The sequence below is a fragment of the Salmo salar genome, chromosome 14, assembly GCF_965601325.2.
Source record: "Salmo salar chromosome 14, fSalSal1, whole genome shotgun sequence".
Classification (NCBI taxonomy): Eukaryota; Metazoa; Chordata; class Actinopteri; order Salmoniformes; family Salmonidae; genus Salmo; species Salmo salar.
In genome coordinates this window covers 86,553,872-86,580,456 of record NC_138304.1, presented here as the reverse complement: position 1 = coordinate 86,580,456, position 26,585 = coordinate 86,553,872, and the positions used below count along the sequence as shown (strand labels likewise).

The 26,585-nt window shown below is 41.6% G+C and overlaps 1 protein-coding gene across 1 annotated transcript; it reads left to right on the top strand.

The window, feature by feature from the left end:
- Positions 1-1,385: 1,385 nt before the first annotated feature.
- LOC106570376 (mannosyl-oligosaccharide 1,2-alpha-mannosidase IA) lies at positions 1,386-26,578 on the top strand. Its single transcript, XM_014142627.3, has 12 exons — positions 1,386-2,174; positions 4,345-4,441; positions 4,626-4,741; positions 5,161-5,241; positions 7,766-7,860; positions 11,187-11,310; positions 11,488-11,581; positions 11,730-11,845; positions 12,129-12,348; positions 22,807-22,979; positions 24,737-24,852; positions 25,197-26,578. The coding sequence occupies exons 1-12, from the start codon at positions 1,659-1,661 to the stop codon at positions 25,333-25,335; spliced, it is 1,887 nt and encodes a 628-aa protein (XP_013998102.3). The 5' UTR covers positions 1,386-1,658; the 3' UTR covers positions 25,336-26,578.
- The last annotated feature ends 7 nt before the right edge of the window (positions 26,579-26,585 follow it).

The window sequence follows — 26,585 nt, the reverse complement described above, 5'->3', positions numbered from 1 at the left end:
TGTGAGGCCAGTTGGACGTACTGCCAATTTCTCCAAAACTATGTTGGAGGCGGCTTATGGTAGAGAAATTAACATTACATTCTCTGGCAACAGCTCTGGTGGACATTCCTGCAGTCAGCATGCCAATTGCACGCTTCCTCAAAACTTGAAACATCTGTGGCATTGTGTTGTATGACAAAACTGCACATTTTAGAGTGACCTTTTATTGTCCCCAGCACAAGCTGCACCTGTGTAATGATCATGCTTTTTAATCAGGTCCTTGATATGCCACACCTGTCAGCTGGATGGATCATCTTGGCAAAGGAGAAATGCTCACTAAAAGAAATGTAAACAAATTTGTGCACAAAATGTGAGAGAAATAAGCTTTTTGTGCATACAGAACATTTCTGGGATCTTTTATTTCAACTCATGAAACATGGGACCAACTCTTCACATGTGTTTATATTGTTGTTCACTGTAACTTAATGCAATTCTACTCGTTTTGCCATGGGGTGGAGAGAAAGACTCATAGCTGTCATCGCTGCTAAAGGTGCTAGTACAAAGTATTGACTTAGGGGTGTGAATACTTATGTAAATGAGATATTTCTCTATTTCATTTTCAATACATTTGCAAAAATGTCAAAAACATGTTTTCACTTTGTCATTATGGGGTAGTGTGTGTAGATGTGTGAGAAAAATCTATATATTTGAATTCAGGCTGTAACAACAAAATGTGGAATAAGTCAAGGGGTTTGAATACTTTATGAACGCACTGTATGCCCCCAATGCAATTATGCACTCTAATACAACCACAGTGGGATTTGAACTGTTTTTATACTGTTTCTCAAATTAATTGTGTATATTTTAAAGTTATATAACAACATTCCATTGTTATTTAGCATTCTCTAGTCCTAATATGGAGCCCAGCTGGGCTCCCTGCTTGTGCCATCAAATCCCTGCAACTTATCCAGAACGCTGCAGCCACCCTGGTCTTCAACCTTCCCAAGTTCTCCAATGTCAGCCCGCTCCCCTGCACACTCCACTGGCTTCCAGTCGAAGCTTGCTTCCACTACAAGACCTTGGTGCTTGAGAGTCCCTGCCCATCTTCTCAAAGCACGTGAAACCCTACCTCTTTAGAGTATCTTAAATCCCCCCCCCCCCCCATCTAGCTCAGACTTTGCTGATAGCTACTTTATTGACAAGTTTACTTACTATGCCCGTGATATGTGCTTGTCCCACCTAGTTATCCTAAGATGAATGCACTAACTTTAAGTCGCTCTGGATAAGAGCGTCTGCTAACTAAAATGTAAAATTATTACACTATTCGTATCCGTTCATCAGTTTCAATTGGGGACTTTCATTTTGAAGCCGAACCGCAAATTCCAGTATTGTGGCCCATCCTTATTGTGGCTAGCTTCACACAGGTACTGTACAGTATCAGAATTCTGAACATGCTTGAGTGAACGAGACCTGATTAAGAATGCTCGTGCGTTCATAAAATCGCTATGACAGACGAGTGGATATCGCCATACTCTGGGAAGATTTAACGTTGGAATTCTACTCAAACTAAATAAGTTCAATTATTTTCTTTATGTTGTAACGGCCACGAGGGAAAATGTAAGGACACAACAATTGACTTTATCAACAATGTAGCTGTTGTATTGGCAAACTGAGACGAGATGATTTTCAAAACGCTCGCAGGTAAAACTTCATTCGTGGGGCATCGTTTACCGCAGACATTTCTATTCTTACTGTTTCTCGGAAGTCTGGGATTTGGAGCTTTGTTCTTTTTGCCTGAAACATCTCGTTTGAAACGTATTTTTCAACATAATTCGGACAACTCGGCGGTTATCACCGACTCTATGAATGGACAAAGTGCACAGCCCAGCTCACCCATTGGAGCCGCTCAGTTCGATATTGGAGTGCTACGTATACAATCACAACTCTCATCTTCAAATGGAAAACAGACAAATAATAACAAGGAAAGTAGTCAAGGAACAGTTTCAATGGAACATACGTCTGAAGGTGACGCTGCAGACAACAAGGTGCATACAAGGGGCGTGGTGGTATCAAGTCGCGCGCGCTCACCTGTGAGAGTGAAGTTGAGGAATTGTATGCTGAAACCGCCATATGGGGCAAATTATGGGAAACCTAGTGATCCTGAATCTCTGCAGCGTCGGGAGAAAGTCAAAGAGGTAAGTGGTGGTGATAGGCCTATGCATTGCCATATGGTATCATAATAGGATAGGATAACGCGTTGCTACAGACAGGTTTATGTGGAGAAGGCAGGAGGACAATAATAGCTTGAGCAATCAATGTCCTTGAGCAAATAACTGTTAATGGCAACAACATGCTTGAGGCTGTAGGTCTACTCAATGATTAACACTTTTAAATTAATTAGGATTTATTGTGAATTTTATACTAAATAGCCTGGATTCAGGCACAGCCCCAGACTGAAAGATAAGGTTTCTCCTCACTGTTGCCCATGAGGGAATGCAGTTGGCATCTTTTTAAAAGCCAGACAAATTCATCAGCAGGCTGCATATCTCCAGGTCAATAATGGAGCTGCATGGTAAGTGTGTGGGTTGGCAGAGGTGGGGTGCAGGGGTCATAAAGCCTACTGTACAGATCTCTTGAGGTAATGCTGTTTGATTGGCAGGGCTGCTCCAGTCGTCCAGACACTGGGTTTCTGTCCCAAATGGTAACCTGTTCCCTACATAGTTCACTACTTTTGACCAGAGCCCTATGAGTAGTAGTGCACTATATAGGGGATAGGGTGCGATTTAGGACGCACAGTGCACCTCATTGTTCTGGGGCACAGGCTCCTGACTGTCGAACATGATGATTCTCCTGACTCCCAACAGTCATATCCGCTATTCACCTTTACCTGACACTACTTATTACAAACGTCTCCAAAGCCACACACACACACACACACACACACACACACACACACACAGCAACTAGGGGGGTGAATATTCCCACACACAACGTACAGTAGCTTCTTTCATTCAAACAGAGAATAGAGATATATTATTTACCAGGCAAGCTATTTGCAAAGCCCATGACTGTAGAGCAGCTGTAGACTGTGAGTGATCTATGTTGCTATTCAGCCACGATTCTCCAGAATGAAACAGAAGCTTTTATTCTTTTGATCTGTTTTTCATAACTGGGCTACTTACAGTCAAACAGAAGCTTTCTTTCATAGAAATAGAGGCTCAAAACTTCAGAAAGCTATTACAGTATCATATCAGTTAAGAATTGTACTGCCAGAGATTGGTCTAACTTGGGTTCTTGTTCATTTCTTGGCAAGGAGAATGTGACTTATCTTTGGCCTCATTTGGATATTCATTGTGCGGAAGTATAAAATGACATTGACACGGCTGCAACAAAGCCAAGCAAGCTTGAATGTCAAACTAAAACCCCTTCAATTTTTATACAAGATCTTTCTTTCTTCCTAAAGTTCTGATCAATGGACGCTCCGTGTCATTTCAAAACCTCTGGAGGGGAAATAGGGCCATCTGATACTTTATTGAAGGCAGATGATTCAGAGGTGCCAAAGATCCCATCCAGAATAGGTCATCTTGATTACAATGGTCAACCCCAAGGCTTTTCCTGGTGAAAGACCATGAATAGGCCTACCTGTCTTCCTCACTGGTACTGCTGTTTTGATGAATAAAGCAACACATAATCTCCAAAGTTCATCTCTCCCTGTTCTCTCCACCTGTCTCACACATTGCACTGGCTCTGTCCTATCACCACAAAAGCCAGAGCCAGTGCAACAGAACTACAGCCTTTTTCTTTTTTTTGTTCTCTTTTTCTTTCCCTAACACAGTTACCGACAGTTACCTCAAGATAACTGCTAATCTATGCCAAGAGGTAATAAGAAACAAACTGATATACAGTTACTGCTTATTGCGACTCACTGTTGGTAGATTGTTGACAAGGACTGCAGGCAGAGGAGTTGTTTAATGGAGTAGGTTATTAGCTCTTGAGATATAAACAGACCCCATGGTGAGAGAAGTTAATTTGGCAAAATTAGATGCATATTACGATAATATAACGTGTAAGCCATTATATGCATTAGCCTAAGCCATGTGAATAAGTAGGCTGAGGAGATGAATGGATGTTGGTTGTTACTAATGTTACTGGTGGTTCCAGAGGGAGCCCTTGGATCACAGAAATGTGATGCTTGAATGACCTCATCCTATTGCAATGATATCATTTCATGGAGATTATGAAACGACTGCAATGAGCTGTTCAATTTTGATATTAAAACTAATTAAAGGTTTTCATCTGTTTGTCTATCACTAAAACTAGTATACTTATTTCACTGAGATTCTACCACATGTATTTTTATTTCAGATGATGAAGTTTGCTTGGGACAACTATAAGCGCTACGCATGGGGGGAGAATGAGCTGCGACCACTCTCCAGGAATGGCAATGATGGCAGGACATTTGGTGAGTAAATGGCTCCCTGGACGTACTATATGGCATACCAGTACCCTGCTTCTGAACATACTCTATCTACATGGAAGTTTATAAACTAATGTCTGCAGTTAATGGCTCTGCAGTGCAGTCCATAGCAGTTAATGTTTCTAGTCTGCAGTACAGTCCATTGTGTGTTGGTGTGTTGGTGTCACAGGTGGGTTAAGAGGTGCCTCTATCGTGGACTCTCTGGATACCCTCTACATTATGGGGCTTGGTGAAGAGTACCAGGAGGCCAAGGAGTGGGTGGAGAACAATCTGAACCTCAATGTAGTAAGTGGGTCATTTTTCCCTTATTACAAATAATTCATGCTGTCAGTGGGGCTATACATAGGCCACTTTAAATCTAATCCAGAACAGCGTGCAGACAGGTTAGAGTTGGATAGGGACGTCACTCTGAGAATGGTGGACCTGCATATCAATCATGGTTCAGGCAGGGAGATTATGCCCGCTGTGAAAAAAAATGAAAAACATCCTTAAATAACCCTGGAGCCAAACCTCCGACAGCTCGTCAGACACAATAGAAAGTATCCCTCGTCTGTAATGAAAAGCAATCTCGCTCTCTCTCTCTCTCTCTCTCTCTCTCTCTCTCTCTCTCTCTCTCTCTCTCTCTCTCTCTCTCTCTCTCTCTCTCTCTCTCCTCTCTCTCTCTCTCTCTCTCTCTCTCTCTCTCTCTCTCTCTCTCCACACAGGGTGGAGAGGCCTCTCTGTTTGAAGTGAATATCCGCTACGTGGGTGGCCTGCTGTCTGCCTACTACCTAACAGGAGAGGAGGTGAGATCCATCATAGTTTATTCCTCACATTTCTACATTGCTTAACAGCGGTATTACTCAGGTATAATGTCTCCCACCGTTATATGAGGCCTAAAGATATCTGTCTTCCGGAAAACAGCTCTACATCCTCTTGCCTGATAATGCGGCCGTTCAAATGAATGACCTAGAATCAAAGAGAACCACCATCACATCCTTGGTTGTTGTGTGCAGTTGTCAAAACTTATATATCCTATAATTCATCGATCACGGACAGATTAGAGAATTCCATTAATACCACACACACTGAAATGATGTAGGTTGATTGAGTTCTGGAATTTATCCACAATCAAGGCATTCTTTTTCGGAACTAAGCAGGCTCTGTCGTAGAATGATTCCATTGCAGTTGATCCATTGTGGGGATGGTCAGTTATCACAGCTGGGAACAGGATCAAGGACCAGACTATGAAGTAATTGTCACGTCCTGACCAGTATAGGGGTTATTTGTATTTGTAGGTTGGTCAGGACGTGGCAGAGGGTATTTGTTTTATGTGGTTTGGGTTGTGTGTGTTGTATTTAAAGGGGGTTTGATTTGTTAGTTCCGGGTTTTTGGGCACTGTTCTATGTTAGTGTATTTCTATGTTCTGTCTAGTCTTTTGTATTTCTATGTTTTGTTTATTGGTGTTGGACTCTCAATTGGAGGCAGGTGTTTTCTAGTTGCCTCTGAGAGTCCTATATATAGGTATGTGTTTTGTTTTGTAGTTTGTGGGAGATTGTTCTGTGTATAGCCTTGCGCCTTACCAGCCTGTATATAGTCGTTGTGTTTCCTTTGTGTACGTGTTTATTTTGGTTCTCCTTCTTCACCAAATAAAAGAAGATGAGTGCACATATTCCTGCTGCGTTTTGGTCCACTTTATCCGACGACAACTGTTACAGTAATTAAGAATACCGTTTTAGGGCTCAGTTGTGCCTTGTCTAATTAAACAGTCTTAAAATCTGGGGCTGTATGTATCAAGTGTCTCAGAGTAGGAGTGCTGATTTAGGATCAGTTTAGCCTTTTAGATCACAATGATTACGATAACATGGACGGGAGGAACCAGATCCTAGATCAGCACTCCTGCTCTGAGACATTTAACACATACAGCTCCAGGTATGAGAGTTGGGAGGACATTCGGCACCATGGACAGCTCCCAACAGCCTGTTTTTCTCCTTGTATGGTGATCAATTACACTGGGTGAGATTACAGTATATTTTCAGATTACCATGGCAACATGACTACCAGTATTACCTTCCTCTGCCAGAGCACATTTCTTCACAAGGTTGTGCTCTCAGTTCTTGATGTGATTACAGGCTGTGCAATTTCAAGGACACTTGTTCAAGCCTTAAATAATTGTAAAGAGAAAGCTGGATTATTATCTTGATACAGTCGTTTCAGAAATGAAAGAAAACATAACATACTCATCACAGTACCAGTTTCATTATATCCTGCAGAGTGTTTTCTCAGACTTTTATATTGAGGGTTAACCAAGACTGCTTGTTTGTGGTTGCTGGCTGCTTTGTTCACAAACAGAGGCAGTAATTGGTTTTAAACGAATGCAGCATTTCAGATAGACAGAACACTGCTACAGGCACAATGTGTCCCAAGCTCTTCTTTGACTCCAACTTTGGCTTTACTTTGGTGAAATTCTTTCTTTTAGCTGCATGTCATACTTTGTAAGTTTGTCAAGCTGTGCCTGTGGATTTATACAGGTTGTGTATCATTAGATAATACTTATGTGGTCCACCTGGATACTAGGGCTGGGATGATACCAGTATTGAGATATTTGTTAGTATTGTGGTATGGAAACAAAACACGAAGAGGGATTTAATGTTAAAAACAAACATCATTATGTTGTCATCCAGAGTCACTTGTATTTATTTTCTAAGCTATAGAACACAACATTTTACATAAAGCAGGTTTTAAAGGACCAAAGACTTTGGTCTTCTTTGTGTTTTTATTTTTGCTATGGAAAAAATAGTGTAATACTGGTATTGTCACAGCCCTACTGGATACAAGGAGAGTCATTAGGCACATTTCCTTTGGGGACATGCAGGACAGGAAACAATAAATGGGACACCAACTTTGCCACAGCTGTTATTAACACTCCCTGAAAAGTGATACACTGACAATGTGATTTCAGCATAGAAGTGCTTGAACTAGATGCAGTCTACAAAAGGTGAACTACAACGAAGACTACAACACTCCTCCCCTTTCCTTGTCCCTTGCCAAACCCCACCCGCCACCAGACAGACACTGAGGAGAGGGATAGAAGAGGGCACGAAGCCCTGAGCTGTCCCATAAAGTCACACATCTACTACTTTAGATGAACTGAGCTGTCTCAACTGAGCTGTCTCAACTGAGCTGTCTCAACTGAGCTGTCTCAACTGAGCTGTCTCAACTGAGCTGTCTCCACCGAACTGAACTGACTTAACTGAACTGACTTAACTGAACTGACTTAACTGGACTGATTTAACTGGACTGAACTGAACAGCTATCTTGTCTCTCCAGGTGTTTAAAAGGAAAGTGGTGGAGCTGGGGAGAAATCTGTTACCTGCCTTCAACACTCCCACAGGCATACCACATGGAGTTGTCATCCTGGCCGGGTGGGTAGCATTTCCTAGTTGGGTGTTTAATACCTCTTCTGCTGGAGCAGGGTAGTCTTCACTGAAACAATGTACGTAAACTGACACATTGTAGCTATGCTGTTGTAGGTAGCGTAATTCTTGGACTGTAAATAGATTGCAGGACTATATATCGTGATCTAATTAGTTGCAGCGTGTCATCATGCGTTACACTTGATGAACTCTGGATTTATCTAATCCCGGTAATACTATTAAAACCACAGTGGAAAAGACATTTGGAGAGAGAGAGGGAATCCATCCTGTTCATTTTTACTCAAAATGCATTTTCACTGCAGAAGTGAGAGTCATTATATTCAGTTTTGCCTGAAGGCCCAGCTCTCCTTCCTAGTCCCTAGGGAAAGTAAGTGTGAAGTGAATGAGAAGTGTGAAGCAATCTGCCATGGCCATTAGAGGGAGGGTAAACTAAGCTGGTGCTCCTGGCAGCCTGTCAGCTTCCCTCTCCCCAGCTGTCAATCAATGGCTTATCTGGGATCGATGTGTCAGGTGTCTGGGAATGACAGAGGCTCAGAGTGGGGGAAGATCAACATCCCCCTCCTCCATATCTAAATATAGAATATTATGGAAGTGAATGAGGAACAGGTCTGGGTAGAAGAGAAAGACTAACAGGTCAGGATCTGCTCATAATCTATAGCAGAATAGACTCTTGTCATCAGGATTATTCTCCAGGTTCTTTTATCAGAAAGACAAAATAATATTTCAGACATGAACCGTGCTGTCTGCTGACAACTGGACAAAAAGAAGGATATCCAAGACACAACTATAGATTGTCTCAGCCTATAATGGTAATTTTATCCAATCAATGCTTTTCTGTCACATCAAGTACTTATCCGCCTAGCCAATCAAGGCTTGTCACAGTTAGGAATGATTATTCTGTGTGATCAAAGCTGGTTAGAGCTTACCGCATATCCATCTGTCTGACTACAGCTATCTCCAATAACACTGTGAAATAATAAGCCTGTGAAATTACTCATTTTAGGGCAACACACTGATATTTCCGCCATGTGCATTAGAGAGCATGACAGCCAGCACCTTTGCAGAAGAGCAGAGGAAATGATACATTACTACATAAATATTACATAGCCAATTTGAGTTGAATGTAAGTTATTCAGCTAACCATGGTGCGAATTACGGGGGAGTCGGGGGCTCAGCTCCCCTGAATGAGACGTTAACTCCCCTAAATGCAACAAAAGTCCAACTTTGGGGAGGGTCTTGAAATAATGTCAATTTAACACGTTTCCTATTTGTTTAGAATGCAGTGGTAAATATGTTTTACATTGGAATATTTTATTTTCATATTTACCAATGAAACGAATACCCCCCACCGATCTGTCATGGTTTAAAAAATGTATTTCTATGTGGCGGTGCTGTCCATCCAGTAGTGCTGAATTTCGGCCTCAGCTGACCTCCTTTATGTGTAGATGTTCCTTTGTACTTCCTCATTTTCGGCATTTGTTTGCCATGCGACTTTCTTAAAAATAGCCTTTATTCCAATGCATTTGATTTATCCGTTGATTTATCATTGTTTGCGTTTGTCGGTCAGCTGTTTGGAGCTCTCGTTGTTTTGTTTTTCAGATGCGCGAGGGTACTGGTGATCTCTGCATCAGAAGTAACAGACCATTTTATTTAGCTTCATTATATTCTATCAATATTTGTTTTCATTCCTCGATTAGATGATGATGATGGTCAACAATATCACATAGGCTTACATTATTTTGGATTTGTGTGCTCATGAGAACTGTTTTCACAGCGAAACATCATGAAATGTTACGTAGGCGTAGTTACACTTACAGTGCATTTTCAGAGATCTCCAAGATCAATGATTCGTACAGGTTTTAGGTTCAATGTTCTAATTCAATTGTTAAATGCTTAACAATGATAAATAACACTGTTATAAATGTCATTAATGTAAGGAAAGAAAGGTAGTGTTTTATGTCACATAATCTTTGAAGTCTCCCAAGCATTAACTCATGAATTATGGACAACTCATGAACTATGGTGTAAAACATGTTTAGATTCAAGTAACTTATTATTATGAATGTAGGCTATTCTGCGTGTGTTGATGTCTTTAAAATTGCCTTGGCTGAGAGGGTAGGCTATCTGCATTGGTGTAGGCCTCCTAGTGGAGAGTAAATGCCGTTTACCCACCTTTAAAAAAAAAAATAATAATAATGCATTGAAAGTTTAGGGAGAGTTACTTTTTTTTTTTACCGCGACCAGCAATCAGAGTTTACCCACCAATTTTATTTTTTACCGCTACATCACTGGCTACCAGTAGGCCTACATATATTTGAGGTTCATGGTAATACACATTGTAGCCTAGTCTAGTAAAAGTTGACAGTGTGTGTTAAGGTGACCATCCTGTTTTTCCCAGGACAGTTTCAGCCCCATTTCAGGTGTCCCAACTACAAAAAAATATAAATTTGTCAGCAAGACGCATCAATTAATGTAGGCCTAATCAATGGCCATCACTGAATGACATTAGACACACTTTTTGGTGTTTTGTAACAGATGTCTATTTCCATTCATCAAATGCCATGCAGTTTGAATGCTGTAATTATTTTGGAGTGGACGAACATGCCTACCTTTTTGAAGTGATTTGTTTGACAATCAGATTAAAATATCATGACAGGTTGTGTTCATGCCACATTAAAAGGAAATTCATTTTTACCGTTTAAATGACCTCTTTATTATTAGGCCTATATTTAATTTTAAAAATACAGAGACCCTGGGATGTCATGGTGTAATTCAGCTAACCGAACAGTATTAGCAACTTAACCCTCACATTTGAACAAATGTAGAATTTGCAAATTGGGAGGATCATTGTGTTCATAAAATTCTGAATGTGCCCAATGCATAATGTATGTGTTATTGCTGGTACAACTTCTACAGTACAGCAGGCAGGTTTCAAATGTTACATTTCTCTTGCCTGGCTACCCAGACTCCTTGCACCGGCCAAACGCTACGCCGCGCCCACGGACTTTTCCGGAATGGTTCTGGATCTGAGTACCTCCCCGACCCTTCACCGAATGTGAACAAGTTCGGGGTCTGATTGGTCCAGAAACAGAATGGGTTGGGCTAGAGCCAGAACACACGGGGGCGGTTTGAATAATCGTAATTGGTTTTGATATTCTGATTGGTTAGAGGCGATCCAATCGCTCCTCGTCACCACAAATGACTTCAATGATGGCTGTCTCAGACTAAAGTATGTAGCAAACGACAAAGCAGCGGAAGAATTTAGTGTGAGTCATCAGGCTAGCATTTCTCTCTCATGTCTGTTCCTGTGTTAGTGATTCCAGGAGGTCGTCCGGAGGGGATTTAGGGAGGAGCAGTGTTCTAGCAGAGTTTGGAACCCTGCATCTGGAGTTTGTTCATCTGTCAGAACTCACCAATGATCCCATTTATACCGAGAAGGTGAGTGCTGTAACTCCACAAGCTTCACATATAATGCTTTTGTTTTCAAGTCTTTAAAATCAGATGTAATGTGAAAATAACACGTGCTTAGAAAGAATAACCCATATTGAGCTCAACTGTTAAATAAATGAACTTGTTTTTTGTCTCTCTCGCTCTCTTACTTCTCTACACCCTCAGGTTATGAATATTAGGAAACACCTGAACCAACTGGACAAGCCACGTGGCCTCTACCCAAACGCTCTCAACCCAGTCAGTGGGAATTGGGAACAGCGTAAGTCACCATCTGACTATTGAGTAATTGCAGTCCTTCATTAAACTAAGAGGGATTACATTGTTCTTTGATGTTATTGTCCTGTCTGAAAACAGCCACTTGTGTTATATGGCATGGCAGATCATGCGTTATTGCTTATCTTTTTCAGATTATGTCTCCATTGGGGCCCTTGGTGACAGCTTCTACGAGTATCTAATAAAATCCTACCTGATGTCAGACAGGACAGATGAAGTTGCTAAAAGAATGTACTATGCTGCACTGGAGGTACACATACAGTCTATGGTTGCATGCTATAACCACATTATGCTATAACAGCAGAATAGCAATAGGTGAAGCGTGAGAACAAGAACAGAACCATAGAACAGAGCACGAAAAGGGAAAGAGAGATTGCGAAAAGAGGCAAAGACATTTGATGAAAAATATATATATATTTTTTTTTATTAATATCAATTTACCAACATTTCTGAAAATGGACATATCGCGTTTTGGAATGAAACTCTTCACATGTTGTTTACTAATGATACCCATCTACTGTACCCTGCTTTAGGCCATAGAGAATAACCTAGTCCAGAGGTCTCCTGGGGGGCTGATCTACGTGGCTGAGTGGAGAGGGGGTATCCTGGACCACAGGATGAGTCACCTGGCCTGCTTCTCTGGAGGGATGATCGGGATCGGGGCTGAACACGGCAGTCCAGAGACCAGGCAGCACCAACTGGACCTGGCTGCTAACATCACCCATACCTGCCACGAGTCCTACAGACGTACACGTAGGAACACACACACATATATATATATATATATATATATCTGATTGGGCTTTGAACTGGGTTTTGAGTATGTGTGTGTATAGATAGATAGATAGATAGATAGATAGATAGTGTAACGATCGTCGTCGGGTGACGAGGAAGCGGACCAAAACGCAGCTGGGAGCGAACACATGTTTATTCTTTACACTTGAAATAAACACGTACACAAAATCAAGAAAATGCCGATACGTTAACTGCTCAAACCAAGAGACATCACCCCACAAACAGCGTGGGGAAAAAAGGAACTTAAATGTGATCCCAATCAGAGACAACTAGCGACAGCTGTCTCTGATTGGGAATCGACAGAACCCAACATAGAAATAAACCCCATAGAGCTAACACAAGGCTCTAACGCAAACATAGAAAACCAACCAAGGAAAAATACCCAACATGACACACCCTGACCCAAAATACCCGAGTTCACCTGGTCAGGGCGTGACAGATAGATAGATACTCAAAGCCCAATCAGATGCCTTACAGGGTGTGTAATTGACATGCTGTCATGGCATATTCACAATTCATTAATTAAAGTCTGAACCATTTTTACTCTAGGGCCCCATAAAGAGGATGGATTCAAAATGAATCGCCATTAGTTAATGCTTTTTTAATCAAGGTGTTTTTATTTGGCTTTTCAGTATTTTACAGGCGAAGGGCGAAAACAAACAACGAATCCTCTACCACTCTCAATCCTATGCTCCAACAAAGCCCCACCCCCAACCAGATATGGCATTACATCATTAGTTATTGCTTGACAGGTTTAATAGTTAGTCACCTGTAAAGGTGTTAACAGTAAAAATCCACTAAAAGGATGGACTAATGATGAATTACCATTAGTTAATACTTAACAAGCTTTCCTAAATAGCATGATCAATAACAAAACAATAACAATGTCACATCTCTTACATAACATTAACTAGCATTACACATTTTATTCAATTTCATTGCCTTAGATATTTACATGACACAATTAAGTAATATGGGAACTTATGTACAAAGTTAGAGATTTGAGAAAATGTTTGAGGGACATTCATATTGCCATTGTATGTGAAAAGGTGTCACCCTGATCTCTCTGAAGGCCTGTGTAGTTGTCACCCTGATCTCTCTGAAGGCCTGTGTAGTTGTCACCCTGATTTCTCTGAAGGCCTGTGTAGTTGTCACCCTGATTTCTCTGAAGGCCTGTGTAGTTGTCACCCTGATTTCTCTGAAGGCCTGTGTAGTTGTCACCCTGTATGTCATCATACTCATCAGGGTCTGCGAAGATGTTGTCAAGGGTTTCATAAATATAGGCTCTGGTCCTCACACTCACATCTGACAGCACTTTCTCCTCTGACATCACGTCCTATTCTATCACTTCCTTCTCTGACATCACTTCCTGCTTCTCCTCTTCAGTGTACAGTAGATGAGACCTGAAGCTTTAGCAGCCAGGGCAACGCCCACCGAAGCCAGTACAGAAAGCAAAACAGACACTGCGAAGACACACCTATGTTAAGGTCCAAGAGGGTAGAGTTCTGAGCTCCTATCTTGTTCTCAGCCATACAGTAGTACTGGATCATGTCTCCCAGACTGACACTTATGTACTGTTCTCTTCCTTCTCCTGTGTGGTCGACTCTCACTTCAGTCCCATTGCTCATGTACCACGTTTAAGACGTCACTGGTGGGTTGGCATCACTGCTGCAGCTCAGAGTCACGGACTGCCCTCCTCTATTTCACCACTGACTGACACTGAAGTGTTCTTGGGGCCATATTTCACAATAAGTGTACCTCCAATGGGAGATTCTCAAGGCCTCTTACAATAGAGAAGTAGCTGCCTGAACGCCCTTTTCTGACTGCCTGTAGAAACATGACCTTGGACTTGGACTAATGGTATCCCAGCAGTTACCAAGGAGACATGCAGGAGAGTGAAGATCCTCACATCCTTTTACAGCACAGGAGTAACTGCCTGCTTCCTCACTGCGGACTGGGTCTTGGTACAGGTTGATGTTCAGGGTTTGGTAAATGTTGCCCATTCTTGTACCAGATGTAGCCCCAAATGTCATGAAGCCACTCAAAACGTCTGTAATACCCTTTCGTCATCTGTGAAGTCTTCGGGAATGGTCTTGTCCTTCCATTTCTTATTGTTGCCATAGTTAAACCTGACTAAGTCACCTGTCCGCAAAAAGTCAGCATCAGGGAAATTGTAGTTCATGTTCACTGACGAACCCTCTTAAGGCACAAACTTTCTTCTCATTGCAAATCACTGCAACTACATTCGACAGACTGGCTATAAAGAGGAACAGTCCTGCAAACATGCTTCTTGCCAAAGTGACGGGCATCAGTTAGAATGTGAAAGGGAGATCCTCCAATACCTACCAACTTACTGGCAGTGCAGTTGAAACAAAGTGTTAGTTTGAGAATGTGTCTTAATACCTAATGGAAGCCAAGCTTCAGTTTCTGATACAGATCTGATTTCCTTTTAAAGTGTGTTTATCAAGATGCATAACTCACAGGGTGGACATTGAGGCTATAATGAGTTATATATTCATAGGTCCACATAAAAATCAATGTACAGTGCATTCAAATCAAATCAAACTTTATTTGCCACATGCGCCGAATACAACAAGTGTAGAATTTACCGTGAAATGCTAACTTACAAGCTCTTAACCAACAGCGCAGTTCAAGAAGAAGAAGAAATATTTACCAAGTAGACTAAAATAAATAGTAATAATAAAAAGAAACACAATAAGAATAACGGCACGAGTCAGTGTGCAGGGGTACAGGCTAGTTGAGGGGGGGGTCAGTGTAAATTGTCCTGTGGTGATTTTTATGAATTGTTCAACATTCTAATGGCTTGGGGGTAGAAGCTGTTGAGGAGCCTTTTGGTCCAAGCGCTCTGGTACCGGAGGTGACTGGAGTCTCTGACAATTTTATGGGCTTTCCTCTGACACCGCCTATTATATAGGTCCTGGATGGCAAGAAGTTTGGCCCCAGTAATGTACTGGGCCATTCGCACTACCCTCTGTAGCGCCTTATGGTCAGATGCCGAGCAGTTGCCATTCCAGGCTTTGATCAGGATGCTCTCGATGGTGCAGCTGTAGAAACTTTTGAGGATCTGGGGGCCCATGCCAAATCTTTTCAGGCTCTTGAGGGGGAAAAGGTTTTGTTGTGCCCTCTTTACGACTGTCTTGGTATGTTTGGACCATGATAGATCGTTGGTGATGTGGACACCAAGGAACTTGAAACTCGACCCGCTCCACTACAGCCTTGTCGATGTTAATGGGGGCCTGTTCGGCCTACCTTTTCCTGTAGTCCACGATCAGCTCCTTTGTCTTGCTCACATTGAGGGAGAGGTTGTTGTCCTGGCACCACACTGCCAGTTTTCTGACCTCTTCCCTATTGGTCTTCTCATCATTGTCGGTGATCAGGCCTACCACTGTTGTGTCGTCAGCAAACTTAATGATGGTGTTGGAGTCGTGTTCGGCCACGCAGTCGTGGGTGAACAGGGAATACAGGAGGGGACTAAGTACACACCCCAAAGGGGCCCCGGTATTAGCCTGTTATGGACAGGAGTTCCGTGAGCGGAACCCCTAGCCAACAGCCAATGTAATAGCAGGGCGCGAAATACAAAACAGCAAAAATCTCATAATTCAATTTTCTCAAACATACAACTATTATACACCATTTTAAAGATAAGAGTGTCCTTAATCTAACCACAGTGTCCGATTTCAAAAAGGCTTTACGGCAAAAGCAAAACATTAGATTATGTTAGGACATCTTCACAAGAAAAACCACACAGCCATTTTCCAAGCAAGGAGAGGCATCACAAAAACCAGAAATACAGCTAAAATTAATCACTAACCTTTGACAATCTTCATCAGATGACACTCCCAGGACTCAATGTTAGACGATACATGTATGTTTTGTTAGATAAAGTTCATATTTATATTAAAAAAAAAACATTTTACATTGGCGCGTGATGTTCAGAAAATGTATTGCCACCCAAAACTTCCATTGAATGAGCACATCAATTTACCAAAATACTTATCATAAACGTTGATAAACTTTAAAACAGTTATTGAAAGAATTATAGATACACTTCTCCTTAATGCAACCGCTGTGTCAGATTTTAAAATAGCTTTACGGCGAAAGCACATTTTTCAATATTCTGAGTACAGAGCTCAGCCATCAAAGCAAGCTATACAGTTACCCGCCAAGTTCTGGCTTCCCTTACCTTTGCTGATCTTCGTCGGAATGGACTCCCACTTCCACAAGAAATTGTATTTTGGTTCGAAATACTCCATATTTATGTCCAAATACCTCCTTTTGTTCGCGCATTCAGATCACTATCCAAAGGCATAACGCGTGAGGGTAAAACAAGAGACAAAAAGTCAAATAGTTCCATTACCATTCTTAGAAACATGTCAAACGATGTTTACAATCAATCCTTAGGGTCTTTTTAACATAAAACGTATTCCAACCGGACAATAGCGTATTCATTACAGAAGAAAAAGAAGGAGCGGCGCGCCAAATGTGCCAGCGCAGTACACAACTCACTGGTCCCAGGCAGTCCACTGATAGACTGAGTTCCTATTCTCTGCCCAGTAACAGTAGACGGATGAAACAAGTTTCTAAAGGCTGTTGACAGCCAATGGAAGCCTTAGGAAGTGCAATGTGACCCCACAGACCCTGTAGTTTCGATAGGGATTAGAAAGAAAACTACAATCGTCAGATTTCCCACTTCCTGGTTGGATTTTTCTCAGGTTTTTGCCTGCCATATGAGTTCTGTTATACTCACAGACATCATTCAAACAGTTTTAGAAACTTCTGAGTGTTTTCTATCCAAATCTACTAATAAAATGCAAATATTTGACTCTGGGCCCGAGTAGCAGGCAGTTTACTCTGGGCATGCTTTTCATCCGAACGTGAAAATACTGCCCCCTATCCCTAACAGGTTTTAAGGATCAGTGTGGCAGATGTGGTGTTGCCTACTCTTACCACCTGGGTGCGACCTGTTAGGAAGTCCAGGATCCAGTTGCAGAGGGAGGTGTTTAGTCCCAGAGTCTTTAGCTTAGTGATGAGCTTCATGGGCACTATGGTGTGAATGCTGAGCTGTACTCAATGAACAGCATTCTCACATAGGTGTTCCTTTTGTCAAGGTGAGAAAGGGCGGTGTGGAGTGCGATTGAGATTGCGTCACCTATGGATCTGTTGGGGCAGTTTGCGAGTTGGAGTGGGTCTAGGGTGTCTGGGAGGATGCTGTTGATGTGAGCCATGACCAGCCTTTCAAAGCACTTCATGGCTACCGACGTGAGTGCCACGGTGCGATAATCATTTAGGCAGTTTACCTTTGCTTCCTTGGGCACAGGGACTATGGTGGTCTGCTTGAAACATGTAGGTATTACAGACTCGGTCAGGGAGAGTTTGAAAATGTCAGTGCAGACACTTGATAGTTGGTCTGCGCATGCTTTGAGTACACGTCCTGGTAATCTGTCTGGCCCAGCGGCTTTGTGAATGTTCACCTGTTTAAAGGTTTTGTTCACATCGGCTACCGAGAGCGTTATCACACAGTCATCCAGAACAGCTAGTGCTCTCGTGCATGCTTCAGTGTTGCTTGCCTCGAAGCGAGCATAAAAGGCATTTAGCTCGTCTGGTAGGCTTGCGTCACTGGGCAGCTCGCGTCTGGGCTTCCCTTTGTAGTCCGTAATAGTTTTCAAGCCCTGCCACATCCGACGAGCGTCAGAGCCAGTGTAGTAGGATTCAATCTTAATCATGTATTGACGTTTTGCTTGTTTGATAATTCGTCTGAGGGCATAACGGGATTTCTTATAAGCGTCCAGATTAGTCTCCCTTTCCTTGAAAGCGACAGCTCTAGCCTTTAGCTCGATGCGGATGTTGCCTGTAATCCATGGCTTCTGGTTGGGATAGTCACTGTTGGGACGACATCATCGATGCACTTATTGATGAAGCCGATGACTGAGGTGGTGTATTCCTCAATGCCATTGGATGAATCCCGGAACATATTCCAGTCGGTGCTAGCAAAACAGTCATGTAGTGTTGCATCCGCGTCATCTGACCACTTCCGTATTGAGTGAGTCAATGGTACTTCCTGCTTTAGTTTTTGCTTGTAAGCAGGAATCAGGAGGATAGAATTGTGGTTAGATTTGCCAAATGAAGCGAGGGGAAGAGCTTTGTATGCATCTCTGTGTGTTGAGTAAAGGAGGGCCAGGATTTTTTCCCCCTGGTTACACATGTGACATGCTGGTAAAAATGTGGTAAAGCTGATTTTAAGTTTGCCTGCATTAAAGTCCCCGGCCACTAAGAGCGCCACTTCTGGGTGAGCATTTTCTTCTTTGCTTATGGCCTGATAGAGTTGGTTGAGAGCTGTCTTAGTGGCGGCTTCGCTTTGTGGTGGTAAATAGACAGCTACGAATAATACAGATGAGAACTCTCTTGGTAGATAGTGTGGTAAGGTACTCTTCCTCAGGCAAGCAATACCTCGAGACTTCTTTAATATTAGACATCGCGCACCAGCTGTTATTGACTAAAAGACGCACACCCCCACCCCTCGTCTTACGAGAGGTAGCGTCTCTGTTTTGCCGGTGCATGGAAAATCCCGCCAGCTCTATATTGTCTGTTTCTTTGTTCAATTACGTCTCGGTGAAACATAAGATGTTACAGTTTTTAATGTCCTCTTGGTAGGATAATCTTAATAGTAGGTCATCAATTTTATTTTCCAATGATTGCATGTTAGCAAGGAGATTGGAAGGCATTGGGAGTTTACTCGCTCGCCTCCGGCTTCTCAGAAAGATCCCCGATCTGCGTCCCCTTTTCCGGCGTCTTTTCTTCACGCAAAAGGCGTGGATCTGGGCCTGTTCGAGTGAAAGCAGGATATCCTTCTCGTCGGACTCGTTAAAGGAAAAAGTTTCTTCCAGTCCGTGGTGAGTAATCGCTTTTCTGATGTCCAGAAGTTATTTTCGGTCATAAGAGACGGTAGCAGCAATATTATGTACACAATAAGTAAAAAAAAATAAGTTACACAAAAGGCAAACAAAATAACAAAATTGCACAATTGGTTGGGAGAACGTAAAACGTCAGCCATGTTCTTCGGCGCCATCTTCGGAAAGTATTCAGACCATTGGCTTTTTCCACATTTTGTTACGTTACAGCCTTATTCTGAAATGGATTAAATAGTTTTTCCCCCTCATAAATCTATACAATACCCTATAATGACAAAGAAAAAACTGTTTTTTCTAAATTTCTGCTAATTTATATAAATAAAAAAAACTGAAGTATCACATTTACATAAGTATTCAGACCCTTTACTCAGTACTTTGTTGAAGCACCTTTGGCAGTGATTACAGCCTCGAGTCTTCTTGGGTATGACTCTAAAAGCTTGGCACACCAGTGTTTGGGGATTTTCTCCCATACTTCTCTGCAAATCCTCTCAAGCTCTTTCAGGTTGGATGGGGAGTGTCACTGCACAGCTATTTTCAGGTCTCTCCGGAGATGTTAGATCAGGTTCGAGTCCGGGCTCTGGCTGGGCCACTTAAGGACATTGAGACTTGTCCCGAAGCCACTCCAGCGTTGTCTTGGCTGTGTGCTTAGGGTTGTTGTCCTGTTGGAAGGTGAACCTTTGCCCAAGTCTGATGTCCTGAGCCCTCTGGAGCAGGTTTTCATCAAGGATCTCTCAGTACTTTGCTCTGTTCATCTTTCCCTCGGTCCTGACTAGTCTCCCAGTCCCTGCCGCTGAAAAACATCCCCACAGCTTGATGCTGCCACCACCATGCTTCACCGTAGGGATGGTATTGGCCAGGTGATGAGCGGTGCCTGATTTCCTCCAGACGTGACGCTTGGCATTCAGGCCAAGAGTTCAATCTTGGTTTCATCGGACCAGAGAATCTTGTTTCTCATGGTCTGTGTCCTTTAGGTGCCTTTTGGCAAACTCCAAGTAGGCTGTCATGTGCCGCTTGGTGGTTCCAAACTTCTTCCAACTTCTTCCATTTAAGAATGATGGAGGCCACTCTGTTCTTGGGGACCTTCAATGCTGCAGACATTTTTTTGGTACCCTTCCCCAGATCTGTGCCTCGACACAATCCTGTCTCGGAGCTTTACGGATAATTCCTTCGTTTTTGCTCTGACATGCGATGTCAACTGTAGGACCTTATATAGACAGGTTTGTGCCTTTCCAAATCATGTCCAATCAATTGATTTTACCACAGGTGGACTCCAATCAAGTTGTAGAAACATCTCAAGGATGATTAATATAAATAGGATGCACCTGAGCTCAATTTCAAGTCTTACAGCAAAGTTGTTTTGTTTTTTTTATCTGAAAAAAGAAATCTAAAACCCTGTTTTCACTTTGTCGTTATGGGGTATTTTGTGTAGATTGATGGGGATTTGAAATGTTTTAAATCCATTTTAGAATATAGATGTACCGTAACAAAATGTGGAAAAGTCAAGGGGTCTAAATACTTTCCGAATGCACTGTATACAGTACCAGTCAAAAGTTTGGACACACCTACTCATTCCAGGGTTTTTCTTTATTTTCCTATTTTCTACATTGTAGAATAATAGTGAAGACATCAAAACTATAAAATAACACATATGGAATCATGTAGTAATTAAAAAGTGTTAAATCCAAATATATTTTATATTTGAGATTCTTCAAAGTAGCTACCCTTTGCCTTGATGACAGTTTTGCACACTCTTGGCATTCTTTCAACCAGCTTCATGAGGTAGTCACCTGGAATGCATTTCAATTAACAGGTGTGCCTTGTTAAAAGATAATTTGTGGAATTGCTTTCCTTCTTAATGCGTTTCAGCCAATCAGTTGTGTTGTGACAAGGTAGGGGTGGTATACAGAAGATAGCCCTATTTGGTAAAAGACCAAGTCCATATTATGGCCAGAACAGTTTAAGTAAGCAAAGAGAAATGACAGTCCATCATTACTTTGTCAATCCGGAAAATGTCAAGAACTTTGAAAGTTTCTTCAAGTGCAGTCGCAAAAACCATCAAGCGCTATGATGAAACTGGATCGCATGAGAACCGCCACAGGAAAAGAAGACCCAGAGTTACCTCTGCTGCAGAGGATAAGTTCATTAGAGTTAACTGCACCTCAGATTGAAGCCCATATAAATGCTTCACAGAGTTCAAGTAACAGACCCATCACAATATCAACTGTTCAGAGGAGACTGCGTGAATCAGGCCTTCATGGTCAAATTTCTGCAAAGAAACCACAACTAAAGGACACCAATAAGAAGAAGAGACTTGCTTGGACCAAGAAACACGAGCAATGGACATTAGACTGGTGAAAATCTGTCCTTTGTTCTGATGAGTCGAAGTGTGAGATTTTTGGTTCCAGCCGCCGTATCTTTGTGAGACGCAGAGTAGGTGAACGGATGATCTCCGCATTTGTGGTTTCCACCGTGAAGCATGGATGAGGAGGTGTGATGGTGTGGGGGTGCTTTGCTGGTGACACTCAGTGATTTATTTAGAATTCAAGGCACACTTAGCCAGCATGGCAACCACAGCATTCTTCAGCGATACGCCATCCCATATGGTTTGCGCTTAGTTCAACTATCATTTGTTTTTCAATGGGACAATGACCCAAAACACACCTCCAGGCTGTGTAAGGGCTATTTGACCAAGGAGAGTGATGGAGTGCTGCATCAGATGACCTGGCCTCCACAATCACCTGAACTCAACCCAATTGTGATGGTTTGGGATGAGTTGGATGAAAAAGCAGCCAACAAGTGCTCAACATATGTGGGAACTCCTTCAAGGCTGTTGGAAAAGCATTCCAAGTGAAGATGGATGAGAGAATGCCAACGGTGTGCAAAGCTGACATCAAGGCAAAGGGTGGATACTTTGAAGAATATACAATATATTTTGATTTGTTTAACACCTTTTTGGTTACTACATGATTCCATATATGTTATTTCATAGCTTTGATGTCTTCTATTATTCTACAATGTAGAAAATAGTCCAAATAAAGAAAAACCCTTTGAGTAGGTGTGTCCAAACTTTTGACTGGTACTGTGTTTACAGATAAGCATATGGGTAGCCTGTAGACATCTAGAGTAGAAGTATATTTATATAAGTATAAAGTATTATAAGAGCATCTGAAAGTAGTTGCAGGGAATAAAGTTAACCTGTAAGATTGTAGGACCTGAGTAGGGTGTGATCTAGCTGTAACGCTCCCTTCTCTAGGTACATACTGCCCAGGGATTGAACCCCGGTCTCAATCCCTGAGTGTAGCACCTTGGCAGAAACAATTGTAATCATACAGCTTTCTCTCTAATATGACTATTCTCCAGCATATTACATAATTATGCACAATAATATCCAGTGCATATCCAGTGTTTTTTTAATCAGGTGCTGGAGATCAAACAATATGTTTAGCATAGTGCATTGTCATTTCTAATCCAACCTAAAATCCAACAGCCACTAAACTGGGCCCAGAGGTGTTCCGGTTTGATGATGGAGCGGAGGCCTCAGCACCCAGAGTAAACGAAAGGCATTACATCCTGAGGCCAGAGGTCGTGGAGAGCTACATGTACATGTGGAGACTGACCCATGACCCCAAGTACAGAGAGTGGGGCTGGGAGGCTCTGGAGGTGAGGCCATATATTTACAGTGCCTTCGGAACGTATTCGGACCCCTTGACTTTTTCCACATTTTGTTACATTCCAGCCTCATTCTAAAATTGATGAAATTGTTTTTTTCCCCTCATCAATCTACACACACTAACCCATAATGACAATGCAATAAACAGTTTTTTTAGAATATTTTGCTAATTTATTAAAAGTAAAAAAAATATATATATTACATTTTACATACACTCCCGTTCAAAAGTTTGGCGTCACTTAGAAATGTCCTTGTTTTTGAAAGAAAAGCAAACAAAATTGTCCATTTAAAAGAACATCAAATTGATCAGAAATACAGTGAAGACATTGTTACTGTTGTACATGACTATTGTAGCTGGAAAAGGCGGAATTTTTATGGAATATCTACATAGGCGTATAGAGGCCCTTTATCAGCATCCATCACTCTTGTGTTCCAACGGCACGTTGTGTTAGCTAATCCAAGTATACCATTTTAAAAGGCTAATTGATCATTAGAAAACCCTTTTGCAATTATGTTAGCACAGCTGAAAACTGTTGTCCTGATTAAAGAAACAATAAAACTGACCTTCTTTAGACAAGTTGAGTATCTGTAGCATCAACATTTGTGGGTTCGATTACAGGCTCAGAATGGCCAGAAACAAAGAACTTTCTTCTGAAACTCGTCAGTTTATTCTTGTTCTGAGAAATGAAGGCTATTCCATGCGAGAAATGGCCAAGAAACGGAATATCTCGTACAACGCTGTGTACTACTGCCTTCACAGAACAGCGCAAACTGGCTCTAACCAGAATAGAAAGAGGAGTGGGAGGCCCCGGTGCACAACTGAGCAAGTGGAACAAGTACGTTAGAGTGTCTAGTTTGAGAAAGACGCCTCACAAGTTCTCAACTGGCAGCTTCATTAAATAGTACCCGCAAAACACCAGTCTCAACGTCAACAGTGTAGAGGCAACTCTGGGATGCTGGCCTTCTGGGCAGAGTTGCAAAGAACAAGCCATATCTCAGACTGGCCAATAAAAATAAAAGATTAAGATTGGCAAAAGAACACAGACACTGGACAGAGATATGGCTTTTTCTTGTTTTGCTACCCTTCTCCAGATCTGTGCCTCGACACAATCCTGTCTCGGCACTCTACAGAGAATTCCTACGACGTCATGGCTTGGTTTTTGCTCTGACATACACTGTCAACTGTGGGACCTTATATAGACAGGTGTGTGCCTTTCCAAATCATGTCCAATCAATTGAATTTCCCACAGGTGGACTCCAATGAAGTTGTAGAAGCATCTCAAGGATAATCAATGGAAACAGGATGCACCTGAGCTCAATTTCGAGTCTCATGGCAAAGGGTCTGAATAGTTATGTAAATAAGGTATTTCTGTTGTTTATTTGTAATACATTTGCAAAAAAAAACAAAAAAACTGTTTTTGCTTTGTCATTATGGGATATTGTGTGTAGATTGTTGAGGGAATTGTATTTTTTATCCATCTTAGAATAAGGCTGTAACATAACAAAATATGGGAAAAGTCAAAGGGTCTGAATACTTTCCGAAGGCACTGTATATCAATGATAAATACATTACAATAAATTGACCTATGATCCTGTGGTACATTACCTATCAGCCCATTTTGATACTGTAGTCCTATGTGTGATTACCCTAAAATAACTTAACCATAAAACCAACTACATGTAAAATGGAAATGTTGGTCTGATTATTGCGGTTAGTTAAAGATGGGATTGTACTTTTATTTTACAGGCTCTGGAGCGACACTGTCGACTTGCCACAGGGTACTCTGGTATCATTGATGTCTACGGCCATATAATTCAACACGACAACCTACAGCAGAGTTTCTTTCTGGCAGAAACACTCAAGTGAGTGAAGGAAAAGATACAAGCATCGTGTGTGTTATCTTTGTCATTTCTCTGTGTTTTTCATTAGCAATAACCATAACATTATTTTACAGAGTTTGTCATCTCTGTCCGTTTTGACTTTGTCTCTGTCTATATATCTCATCTTAATTGTGTTTTCCTGTCCTCCCTTCTCTATCTTCATATTTTCTCTGCGCTTTACACTAGCAATAACCATAAGATAACGCTATTGTACATTTATTGTGTAAAGTTTGTAATATATGTCAGTGTTTGCTTCCTTTTGTACCTAATTTTAATAGTGTTTTCCTCTCCTCCTCTCCGTCCTCTCTCTCTCTGGTGTGTTACAGGTATCTGTACCTGCTGTTCTCTGACGACGATCTCCTGCCTCTGAAGGACTGGGTGTTTAACACAGAAGCACACCCTCTACCTGTCATCCCCAGGAACTGCTCTCAGGAGAGAGGACACAGACCCAATTGGACTCATTGACAGGCTTATAGGGCTCTTTTTGAAATGGACCATATATGGTGTATGTTCATTGTCAGGCTTAGCTCCAGTGTTTAGCCCAAACATTTTGCCTTTAAGTTTCCATCTCTGAGGCCTGGCCCCAAAAAAAGCCCTAAGAAATGATTGGGGGCCCCCTTTCTGGCCCTAGTCACTTTGATTAAACTGCAGGAGATGGATGGTCAGTGAGACACATATCTCTGTGGATACTGTTGAACTGATTTTGTCTCACTGAAAGCTGTTGTTGTTTCTGTGAATCATCAGAAACCAACAATGATTATATATATCTACTTCTTTGCCTCTGTGAGGGAAATTCCCATATCACAGGGAATAAGCTGAACATCAGCTGTCTGAGTGTCAATATTTATTTGTGATACATCCATTGTGCATTAAATCTGTCTGCTATGATAAAAAAAATATAGTTTTTTCAGTGTAGGATTTTCTGTCCATGCCAGTTATTTTTATTATCAGATAATTTCACTAATTGTAAGTCGCTTTGGATAAGAGTGTCTGGTTAAGGACTAAGATATAAATGTAAATATTTCTGATGGATTTCAGCACTTCTCTGACTCACGATGCAAAACACTCCTCATCGATCAATTTTTATCCTGAACGCGATCCATGGCTTGGAAAATGATTTATAGAAAGCTGTAGTCCCAGGAGAAAGAGGGAAATTATTCATAAGGTCCAAAAAGTGAACAGAGAGCTTAGTGAAAATGATTACATGCTCACAACTACCACCTCCCTCTTACTTTCTCTACATGTGCACTATACATTAGCTTACCCTACATTACTTAAAATGACTTGGAAAAAGTAATATTTGATTTCTTCCCTGATGGCTCAGTTGATTACAAATCTGAGACTTTCATAATCAATAGTCATTTATTAATTTCTGTAATATTAAGATAGGCTACTGATTTTTAAATAGTATGTTATATGCTTTATTTGATAGATGGGAAACAGGGAGATATATTAAAGGAAGACAAAATGTGTAGATTCAGGAATTGAACCCTGGTGTCACTGCATATCTGCAAATAGCCATGAATGTTTCCACTCAACTACAGGGGCTGTGTATTTTTAGTAGGACTTTGGATGTTGCATTAAGTAAATATTGCCTGATGAACACAGGGCAATGAGGGCATGGCCCTCCCACAGGTCACTGTGGCATGAGGAAATACCTGAATAACAGGGAGGCAAAATCCCTAACATGGCAACGACCAGTGTGTGTGTGGGGG